Source organism: Leptinotarsa decemlineata, unplaced genomic scaffold, assembly GCF_025532065.1.
Source record: "Leptinotarsa decemlineata unplaced genomic scaffold, Ldec_3_MD MMD2_tig00003192_RagTag_RagTag, whole genome shotgun sequence".
In the NCBI taxonomy this organism is placed as follows: Eukaryota; Metazoa; Arthropoda; class Insecta; order Coleoptera; family Chrysomelidae; genus Leptinotarsa; species Leptinotarsa decemlineata.
The window spans coordinates 3,553,956-3,566,002 of record NW_027412582.1 but is presented as its reverse complement, the minus strand read 5'-3'; the positions used below and the strand labels follow the sequence as shown (position 1 = coordinate 3,566,002).

The window sequence follows — 12,047 nt, the reverse complement described above, 5'->3', positions numbered from 1 at the left end:
TAACTATGCATACCACAATTGATAAATTTGGTCGTAGAAGGGGTGGTGTTGGTAAACCACTTGTTGGAAGATCGGGTGTTGGATTCATTCTTACACCACATGGTGATTATGACATTCAGAATAAGCGATTGCAGAATATTGGTGAACCTGTAGACGGTGAAGACTCTGTAACTAAAAGATACGTTGATAATCATATTAAAGAAACCAAGGAATCAACCCTGAACTATTTCGAAGAATTCATTGCGCCAGCGCTACGATACGTCAAAAAAAACATTGATTCAAAAAATACCGAACTGCGAATCATCATTGACAAAAATGCACTCATCACTTCAGCATTAGCTGATCGATTGACTAATATGGAAAAGCGAATTGGTGTTGTAACCGAGTTGGTTGATACTTTTACTGAGCGAGTTATTGAAGTTGAACAGTCAGTTGTTAAACCTGCACGTGAACAGTAGCGAACTGAATTCTCGACTTCATCACTTCGAAGAAGTCATATAGCAGTAATATGAGTGATGCAAAATGGCAGGTTGTGAAGGAAATACATAAGCCGGCGCGTCGAAATTTTCCCCGTCGAAAGACACTAATAAAGGGATTTTATGACTTGTGGCAGATGGATCTGATGGAAATGCAACCATATGCTAAAGAAAATAATGGTTATAGGTACATCCTCATAGTTATCAACTGTTATTCAAAGTATGTATGGTCAAGACCACTGAGAAATAAAACAGCTGATTCAGTTACTGCAGCTATGGCGAGTGTGTTGAAAGATGCGAAGCATGTCCCAAGGAACTTACAATCTGATCACGGTACCGAGTTTTATAATTCAAAATTTTCATCGCTAATGAGAGAGCACCGTATTAATCATTACTCAACATTCAGCACAAAAAAGGCTGCAATTGCGGAAAGAGTCATCAGGACGTTGAAAAGTTGGCTTTATAGGCAATTTTCACTTCAAGGCCATTACAGTTGGTTGAATATTCTTCCTAAAATTACCAGTCAATATAACAACAAAGTTCATCGTACCATTGGTATGAAGCCCGTAGACGTAAAACCATCCACAAAAATGACAGTTTATGCAAGATCAAAGAAGCAGCATGGAAAACGTGAAAAAAAAGAATTCAAAATTGGAGATATGGTGCGAATCAGTAAGTTTAAAAATGCATTCGCCAAAGGTTATACCGCAAATTTCACTACTGAACTTTTTAAAGTTGTGAAAATTAATAGTACAGAGCCTATAACTTATGAGCTAGAAGATGTGAATGGAGATCCGATAAAAGGTTGCTTTTATAAAATGGAATTGAATAAAGCGAGAGATCCCAATACATATTTGGTTGAGCGAGTTTTGAAAAGAAAAGGACGTCGCCTATTTGTGAAGTGGTTGGGATTCTCTGGAGATCATAACTCTTGGATCGATGAAAGTTCATTAGTTTAATTGAAATATTATTGTAGTAAATGGAAAAATAAAGACAATATGATGAAATTGAATTTTTATTATTGAATATTAAAGCAATTTATTTATTCAACATATAATTTCACATGTATTGAATATTGACATTAGCTGTGATGGGTGGCACTGTAACCAATGGAATATATGTCCGAATAGCGTTACCATATATTTCTCGTCTTTTCACCTGATCTTCACTGTTCAAACACCAACAATCCCGGAAGTGAATGTTCTCATCGGGATAGAAATCACCAACATTTTCACATAATATCAATCCACTTCTGCATACGGTACATAAATTGTTCCAACAATCTACTTTATAGTTATCACAACGTAGACAACGTTGAAGTAGTAACTCACAATTTGCTGCACAGTTCACACAAATATTTCTATAAATTCCCATATTGTCACACACGATTCCTATGGAACATTTGCAGCACTGATGGTGGGGGCATACTTCTAGAGTTGAATTATTTGTCGCCTTCGAAACTTTAATTGGACTCGGAACTTGGGTTGGATTTTTCAATACACATCTACGACACAGACCGGTACATGGATTAATATATGCTTCAAGCCAATAACCTTGACAATTACTACACATTATAACTTGATTGACTTTGATTGGATGACCGCGTACTTTCGGTTTTGAATCCCACTCTTTTGGAAAAGGCATATTAGTATTCACTATTGGATGTCGAAATATTCAACTGATGAATTCAAATGTACTCTCATGAACTTCTCTTCCTATTATAAACACATAGAGTGAAAAGAGGAGGGGTGGTGTAGTGGTGGGGTTACCACCTCTACAAGAAAAAAAACATATAAAAATCGACTCGCAACTCTAAACTCCAATTACTATTCACTAGTGCTAGTAGTACCTTTGACGAAACTTATCGAAAAATAAAAAAAAATGAACGCTAAAAAAATCAATGAAGTTTTGATGAGATTGTCTCTCGAAGACGAAAATAATCGGTTTTCTGATGAAGATGATGAACTTCCCCCCAACGACATTATTGATGAAGAGGATGAACTTTCCATCGACGTTATTGAAGAAGAGGATGATATCGTCGAAGGAGGGGATTACATAATCGACATCGTAGATGACATCGACGTAGAAGAAGACGGTGTAGCCATGGTAGATGAGGGTATCGATGTAGAAGAAGACGGTGTAGCCATGGTAGATGAGGGTATCGACGATGACCCGGCGACTGACAATGGGAACATCATTATAGGAAGTCGTTGGTTGAATGTCAGTGATACGGTGGAAAATAATTTAGATTTATATTGTGTAACGGACTCTCATGTTCGTATACGAACCATTGATGATACCATCTACATGTTATGTTGGTGCTGTTTTAGGTTTTATTCCCATCGAAATAATAATGGGGGTGAGTATCAACATTTTTGGCTGCATCTCTACAAGAGTTGGGTGATAATTTGGATGAAAAACATTTTGTTGAAACTAAAAAATATTTTCCAGAAAATGATAAATTTCAGCTAATGAGGCAGAAAGGTGTTTTTCCTTATAACTTTATCGATTGTTTGGATAAATTGAATTATTCAAGTATACCATCGAAGTTGGACTTTTATGATAAACTGAATGAGAAGCATATTTCTGATGAGGATTATGATAGAGTGAAACAGGTATGGGGCATGTTCAATTGTCGGGATTTAGGTGAATATTCTGACATTTACTTGAAATCTGATGTTCTGTTGTTGTGTGATATTTTTGAAAATTTCAGAAATATGAGTTTGGGTACATACAAATTGGATCCTGCTCATTATTTCACATCTCCAGGTCTATCTTGGGATGCTATGTTGAAGTTTACAGGGGTCGAGTTAGAATTACTAACTGATATCGATATGGTGCATTTTTTCCAAAATGGTATACGCGGCGGTGTTAGCCAATGTTCGGAAAGGAAGCATATTGCAAATAATCAATTTCTTCCGAATTATAATCCCAACGAACCTTCATCCTTCATAATGTATTTGGATGCAACCAATCTATATGGCCATAGTATGTGTCAATCACTACCTGTTGACGGATTCACTTGGTTGACCGCCGATGAAATAAGTCAGCTAGATATCAATAGCATCCCAGATGATGGCTGTCAAGGATACATTCTTGAAGTAGATGTGCACTATCCTATAGAATTGCACGATTTACATTCAGATTTGCCATTTTTGGTGGAGAGCATTATACCACCTGGTTCAAAGTCTAAAATACCCAAACTCATACCGAATTTGAATGATAAAAAAAAATATATTGTTCACTATAGAAATTTGAAACAGGCGGTTCGTAATGGTTTGATGGTGATGAGAACTCATAGAATTCTCAGATTCAATCAATCACCATGGTTGAAGAAATATATTGATTTGAATACAACCCTAAGAAATAATGCCAAGAATAAGTTTGAGAAGAACTATTTCAAACTAAACGTGAATTCCATATATGGTAAAACAATGGAGAATGTTAATAATAGAAGAGACATTCGCATTGTTACACATTGGGAATCTATAAGAAGAGGTATGGGTGCCAACGCTCTTATAGCTCGTCCCAATTTCAAAACATTATCTATATTTTCGGAAGACTTTGTCGCCATTCATATGGGTAGAGTTAAGGTTTGCTACAATAAACGCCAGCTGTAGCACCGGCTAAACTACCTAGCGCCGATAAACCAGCAATATCGATATCAGTTAGTAATTCTAACTCGACCCCTGTAAACTTCAACATAGCATCCCAAGATAGACCTGGAGATGTGAAATAATGAGCAGGATCCAATTTGTATGTACCCAAACTCATATTTCTGAAATTTTCAAAAATATCACACAACAACAGAACATCAGATTTCAAGTAAATGTCAGAATATTCACCTAAATCCCGACAATTGAACATGCCCCATACCTGTTTCACTCTATCATAATCCTCATCAGAAATATGCTTCTCATTCAGTTTATCATAAAAGTCCAACTTCGATGGTATACTTGAATAATTCAATTTATCCAAACAATCGATAGAGTTATAAGGAAAAACACCTTTCTGCCTCATTAGCTGAAATTTATCATTTTCTGGAAAATATTTTTTAGTTTCAACAAAATGTTTTTCATCCAAATTATCACCCAACTCTTGTAGAGATGCAGCCAAAAATTTGAAGCTGTCCACAAATCTCAATTTCAAATATTTTTTTTTATTTGACCATTTCGATACAATGTATTTTCCATGAATAGATGTTTCGTGAAAGAAACATATTTCTCTTTAGTTTGAGCGATGACATCAACTTTATTTTTATCGGTACATAACTCCTTTATGAATAAGTGGCAGTCATACCCGCTGAGATTATGGAAAATGATTGGAATGAATTCGGGCAATTTGAAATTGAGATTACAAATGGAATGAGTAGCTCCATTTCTTTTTTTCCCCGTTAGATGGCAATGATCACGTACTTTAATATCACCCTCTTCAAATTTATTTCCACATATCCCACATGTGGTGGCAATATTGAAGTCATGCTCTTCCTCAGCAGTCAAAGGACTCATCGGAACCACATTTTTCAAATATTTGTGATAAATATTGGTTACGTCAGCCTCCAAGTTTGAAACAAATACTTTAGCTGCATCAGCACCTCTGTATAATACAAATTTGGAGATTGAATCATCGAAAGAACACTTTATGATATATGAGAAAGCATATGGTTCATGAAGATAAGTTTTATTTGTGAAAGAGTGTGCAGGATTTGGTTCATTTGTGTGCACTGGTTTCAAAATAGATTCAAAATCAGCATACACAACGAATGGAACTTTCAATTGTTTTTCGAAATTTTCAAATTTCAAAATATTTTCAGGTACACATTTACCAAATTTGTCAATTCTTAAATTAGTGTTCGGTGTTGTTGTTGATATGTGATTACAATCATTTAACTGGTGTCGCAATAAAGCCCGCTCATCGCTAAAGTACAATAAACAACCATCACAAAAATATTTTTTGTGGTGGTGTGCAGATATTTGGGATGATACTAGTCTCGATAAATCCTTTATCCAACAATAATGACTATTACCAGATTCGTCTGTGATATTCAATAGATTCACGTGACTGTTAAGCCTAGATTTTGAATAATGTAATGGGCCTACAACTTCATATTCGATTTTGCCATTTTTGAAAGTGTTCTCCAACCCATAAACATTGATAGAGCAATTATTCATAACCTCAAATTTAGGGATATCTTTCAACTTAACTGGAAATTCCATACCTGCTACATTCAATACGGTTGAAAAGTGCGGGTATGACGAAAGTTCACACACTCTCGCACTGGCAGGATATAAAGCTGAAGTCACAGCCCATGCAAAGCAGTAATGGTCCTGATTCACAACATTCACCACACTTTTCTTGGACTCGATGAATTTGGGAAGTTTGATGTAAGAAGATCCACCAAGGGGGCTAAACTTATTAACATTCACCTCCAAATACAAAATTTTCTCAATTGTCCAACCTGAAAACAGAGATTATTTTTCGACACACTCAATTGATGATGTTTAGAATAGATCACATACCTGAATCTCGATGTTGAAATTCCATCGCTTGGGCAGTCAAACTATCAGCAAAATTGTTATATACCACATTCAAATCATTCGATTGATCAATAACTTGATTGGAACTATTGAATGCTTTAACATCACAGTACTCTTTAGTTTGTAGATTGTAGCGCCCAAACACCTCCATATTCACTTTCACAATTTTATGAATGACCAACACTTCTTCCAGTAGTTTCAACACTTTCTGCTTCAATTCATTGAAGAATGTGTTGTAATCCATATGGTGATTTTGACTATCCACCCTATAGCTCACAATTCTACACTTGAACGCTGTGCCTACAATTTTAACACCTTCCCCATAATGCACACATGCATTCGTTCTATGGTGCAAAGTTCTACGATGTACATTCATCTGATCACTTGAAATTGTCAAATTGCAGCACTGGCATGTCTGCATTACCGGAGGTGCTGGGGGGTTTAACCTCATCCTCTTCAGAGTTGATGCTTCTCCATCATTCTCAGTTGATGGTCCTCCATAACTCATCAACGTACATGAATCGCGCTGATGACGACGCAGGTTGTCACTGCGTGTGAAATTTTTCCCACATTCGTTGCACATATACATTTTGTATGAAATTATATGAACCACAAGATTAGGAGGAGAATGCGAACTGAGTGAAACATTCACATCGCACTCCCGTTAAAAGTATTCCCCCCCACCACTACATGTTCAAGGTTATATGACATGCATATATATCAAGGTTGTAAGATGCTCTCCAAGGTTGAACCTCAAGGTCACATATTAGGAATAGCTTGAATTCTCAAGTTCAAATTTCATGTTCGAAGTTATATAGCATACACATAGCTCAAGGTTGATCTTGAAGGTAAAGCACAAGTTCAGAGTCATGTATTGCAGATATAATGGATAAAATGAAGATCATATGATGTGACAAGGTTTAACATCGAGGTCACGTATTGAGCAAGGAAAAATCTCAAGGTCGAATCGCATGGTCATATTGAACGTGCATAATGCAAGATCATGAGGTATCTTTCAAGACCAAACTTCAAGGTCACATATCGAGGAACAGACTCAAATCTCAAGGTCGACACCTATGATCAAGGTCATATCTGACACGTAACTGAAGGTCATATGACGTCATTCAAGGACAAGGTCAAATGGTGGGGGGAGGTCCTCAAGCGGCCTTAGACAACTACTGATGACCTTCAGTTAAAAATGATTGATTGGGAGATTCACCTAATTTCATGAACGTGATGGAAATGACTAGTTGATAGGTTGTTACGGACATAAATTTCGATCATTGATATTTCAATGATTTTTTGAGGTATTTCAGCCGTGACGAAAATCCACTCGAATCAGAAAGTATATAATTTCCATTTCTTGTGAATTATCGAATATTGAAAGAAACAACCTATGCCCCGTATCTCACACTGATTACCTGCAGTCAAACAAATTGTCGATCAGTAAGAATTGGTTTCACTACAAATTTCATACTTATTATTCAATAATAAAGAAGCATAGTAATTTTCGAATGAACGTAATTTATTAGAATACAAAATACCCAAATCTCAAAAAGCAAGGAAATGATGTCCTTCAGTATGCCTCTGTATCACGGAAAAAAAAGATTTGTTACTTCAAAGAAATTTATTTAGTCTAATTTATTTCATCACTTTGATTAAATATCATTCATTCCAAACGACGTGTGTATTGTATCAATTAGATGATAATTTTGCGGAGACAAAATGAAATTCTCATTTTAATTTCTCTAATATTTCAATTCAAGAGGTCTTTTACTTAGTCAAATGAATTGTGGATCATTTCAAGAATAACATTCATTGAGTTCTCAAAATAATTCCGTTGAGTCAAACAATATAATTTCATCAAATCAAAAGTACGTCTGTTGAATGAAAACTTTCCAATTCAGTTTAACACTATGGGGTGCTGTTTTGACACTAATATATAATTGAATCAACTGAATATTTATTTTCACTTCAACAATACATTTCATTTCAATATTTTTATTATTTGTTGGTTTGAAAAATTGAATTGTTTCCTTTAAAGAAATGATATAGTTGAAATACTTCTAAGGAATAGAGTGCCGGTCGGCACCATTTGCATTTTCGCAAGAACCGTAAACTAATCACGAATGGAATAAGAATTAACAATGTGTTTTTCAAGGAAATGACGAAGAGGTTTACAGTTTCTTTTTGATTATACGTGGATTGACGTTTTTCAGTATTTTCACAGGTATGTTGATAATATACTTTCTTTCATTCCATATTTTGAAATAATTATGAATAGCATGTATTGGATATAATTGCAATATAATCTCTTTTATTTTTAGACATGGAGGAATTTCTTAATAACTTGGGATTAAATGACCTAATTGGCATTTTTAAAGGTAAAAAAATACTTATATTATTTATCTCCTATTAATATACTTAAAACACATACTTCTCAGACAGAAAATGATGTAACCTTAGACATAGCTAAAAGGCTCACTGATGAAGAAATGAAAGAAATGACTCCCCCAATTGGCAAAAGAAAAATATTCAATCAAGGAAGCAATTGATGGAATAAATTAAGAGTCATAATATAACAGAGGTATGTCTTTCATTCATAACTTTAATAATAAATATGTATACCATTACAATTAAAAACATATTCAGTTTTCTCAAATAACTATATATTTTTGCGATTTGCTGTAGATACTTATTATTATTCAGGTCTATACCTAAGTAATTGAATGCTAGAATTCTTAAATTTAATAGATTTGAAGCCCTGAAAGTTACGATTGGAGACCTAGGTAAATTTTGTCATCACAGTCATATTTCTAATCAAATTTTTCTGTGATGAAGTAAGTCATTGTTTTTTTCCTATTATCGAAGAATAAGGGCATCTCCTTTTGTTAAATTGGATGTGTACAAAAAAAATTATTATATTTTTATATTTCTATGGGATAATATCTAAGCTAGTTAATAGAAATTGATCCAATAGTATTATTGCGAAAATGTAGACTATCACTAATCTCTGTTCTCTTTCATTTTAGATCATTACTTCAGTGAAAGGTTTCGAAATCAACCCTAATTGTTTTTTAGTAGATATCAACAATAATAATAATAAATAATAAAATATGATAATGTTTTATATTAGGATTAACCATTTGTGAAAAATTTATATTTTCATTTAAATATTTGTAGAAGTCTATTATAATTTATTAATTGTTTGAATAAATTTGGTACTACAATTTCTCGATTTTTATTTATATTTTGCTCAGTCTCACGTTGAACAATTTTCCATGGCATTTACATAATCAGTATTGAATATGAAATATTATCCGCAAGACTCCCATTAGCAGCTGATTAAAAAATCGTGATATGTAAGTACTTAGATCAATAATCCAGTTGAGAAAATGATACAAAGTGTATTTGATGTATTGAGAAATCGGGTTGTTGAACAAACTATAATATATTCTCACAATTATTCAATAACTTGATCTATTTTGATTGGAGATTCATGTAAATTCAATCACTGACTCTGTATTTCTGATTCTGCTGAAAAGTAATTTTCTCAATATACTAAAACTATACGTAATGCTTTTTATCTACAAACTTAAAAAACATATTGAAGTTTTGGAGAAGAGAAAAGTAATTTTCAGTAGAACTGAAAATTACTACCAACGAGATGCTGATACTCAGATTAGTATAATCTGATTACTGATAATCTGATATAATCTGATATAATCTGATTACTGATAATCTGATATAATTGATTGAATCCAATAACCAAATTCAAATAAGAGGGAAGGATTTTGATTTGTAACTTTATTTCATTTGGTACATCATTATTCATACTTATTTTGAACTTTCGAAATGCTTTACTCTATCAGAAAGATACTCACAATGAGGTATAAACATTGTTCATTCAACTACTATTCATTATTTGTTCAACAAAATCATTACTTTAGTGGAAATTTTCCCATTATCAAAACAAGCAAAGTTCTTCATCATCCTGCAGATATATTATGTTTCTTCAACATAACTTTTATTCAAATAGAAAATACATTTGATTATTTCTATCAGATCCACTATTTCACCCATCTTTAAATTTTGTTTGTTCAATAGAATATTCGAATTACTCTAAATCATTCTCGCTATCAATTAGACAAAATATTACTTGACTTCAATTCTTCTTTGAATTGAAATAACTAATGGATGCGATTGTTTCAATGAAATATTTGTTTGATACAATGAACATATGCTTGAAGAAATAGTTAGGAGTCAAGAATTCTTTTTACTTGCATCAACAAAATATTTTGTCTTGCATATATGACACTTTTATTTCTTTGAATGAAGTGAATTTTATTTCATTCAACAAATTTTTTTCCGTGTACGTGAGCTTTCAACCTATCACTCCGACTGAAAACTTCCAAACATATACAGCACTGAAAAGGTTTCTCTGTGAAAGAATATGTCACTTCACAATGCGCAACTGATGAAATATAACAGTACGATAACTACTATCAATTAGAACTGACGTGATTTCGATCTGGCCCCCAATTTATATGAAATTGAATTGAGTAGGTACTTTTCCAAAATCAATTACAATGACGTAATGACGTATCATCTCATTACCTTGGTAGGTACTTTATGAAATATATCAAAAGTACAGGTAGTGAATGAATTGCACTATTGATGACCATTCATCATTTCCGAAAGATGTTACTATTTAGAAAACATATTTTTCTTTTATATTTTTCATTTACTCAATGGAAATACTTTTTATATACATATAAACTTTCACAGCTTTTATTTTCCAGAGACAGATTAGAATTAATATAGAAAAATAATTTGACATACAAATATCAGAATACTAGGAAAACAATCAGAAGGCACGAGTTCAATCACTAACATGTCGTGTTATATTTAGAAGAGGTAAATTTGAACAAACTTATTATACATTTAAATATTCTGAAATATGATGTTCCTAGCATAGCATTGAATTTCTCAATATATTCAAACAATTCATATTGAAAAATATAACTTAGGCCCAGTTTCTTTCAATGTCACACTGCTTTTTTCAAACGAAAACATAATCGACGGTTGAGAATACTTATCTATGAATTCGTTTCACAACAAATTCTATACTGTATCCTAGAATCACTTTCCACTCGAAAGTCTAAGAGTCATTGAAAAATATAAATGCGAAACTATGATGAAAAAATATTTCCCTTCTCCGAGACTCCGTTCATAAACTTTCAAATGACTACCTTGAGTGAAATAATGGAAGATTTAGTTTTACGTAAAGTCTCCAAATTTTCACTCCATTGTTGAGATTCACCTAATTTCATGAACGTGATGGAAATGAATAGCTGATAGGTTGTTCATGATAGCTGATTGTTTCGAAACTTTAGATGAACAACCTTGTGACGACATATATTTAGATTATTGATATTTCAATGATATTTTGAGGTATTTCAGCCGTGACGGAAAATCACTAGAATCAGAAAATGTATCATTTTCATTTCTTGTGAATTATCGAATTTTGAAAGAAGTTCTGTATCTCACTCTGATTACCTGCAGTCAGACAAATTATCGATCAGTAAGAATTGGTTTCACTACAAATTTTATACTCAATAATGGAAAAAGCACAGTAATTTTACAATTAACATAATTTATTAGAATACAAAATTCATGAATTTAGAAATAGTGTAGAAATAAGTAAACACAATAATATTATGAATAACGATGACGGACCTATACCAAAGAGCATACTATATAGCTTGTTGAAATAAAATAAAATAATGTTTTTGGGTTTACTCATTACTACATAAGGACACATTGAAAAAATAAATTTGGATAGGCAATATTGTGAAATTGATTTTAATATAGCTGAAAATTGTTTTATATAAACACCAAAAAAACACCGGGTATAGATGAAGTACCAGGAAATGTCATGAAGGCTGTTGGTGACATTTTATCACATCCACTAAGTATTTTAATAAATAGAAGCTTTTATGAAGGTAAATACCCTGAACAATTGAAGTTCTCA

The 12,047-nt window shown here is 33.0% G+C and overlaps 4 protein-coding genes across 5 annotated transcripts in view; 1 reads left to right on the top strand and 3 right to left on the bottom strand.

Moving 5' to 3' along the window:
• LOC141483160 (uncharacterized) overlaps window positions 1-12,047 on the top strand; it is a 519,459-nt gene that overhangs the window by 238,402 nt on the left and 269,010 nt on the right. The window lies entirely within an intron of this gene.
• LOC111516515 (uncharacterized) overlaps window positions 1-12,047 on the bottom strand; it is a 155,945-nt gene that overhangs the window by 43,185 nt on the left and 100,713 nt on the right. The window lies entirely within an intron of this gene.
• LOC141483161 (uncharacterized) overlaps window positions 1-12,047 on the bottom strand; it is a 192,313-nt gene that overhangs the window by 115,002 nt on the left and 65,264 nt on the right. The window lies entirely within an intron of this gene.
• Window positions 4,474-7,164, bottom strand: LOC141483267 (uncharacterized). The gene is made up of 2 exons (XM_074177756.1): window positions 5,996-7,164; window positions 4,474-5,934 (listed from the first exon to the last, which is right to left on the bottom strand). The coding sequence occupies exons 1-2, from the start codon at window positions 6,600-6,602 to the stop codon at window positions 4,622-4,624; spliced, it is 1,920 nt and encodes a 639-aa protein (XP_074033857.1). The 5' UTR covers window positions 6,603-7,164; the 3' UTR covers window positions 4,474-4,621.

What these genes read in the sequence shown, in the direction of transcription:
- LOC141483267 (XM_074177756.1), bottom strand. Translation starts at nt 6,602, where the DNA reads ATGTATATGTGCAACGAATGTGGGAAAAATTTCACACGCAGTGACAAC. An exon ending in ATTTCAACATCGAGATTCAG is followed by an intron (nt 5,935 to 5,995) that starts GTATGTGATCTA and finishes CTCTGTTTTCAG; the next exon opens with GTTGGACAATTGAGAAAATT.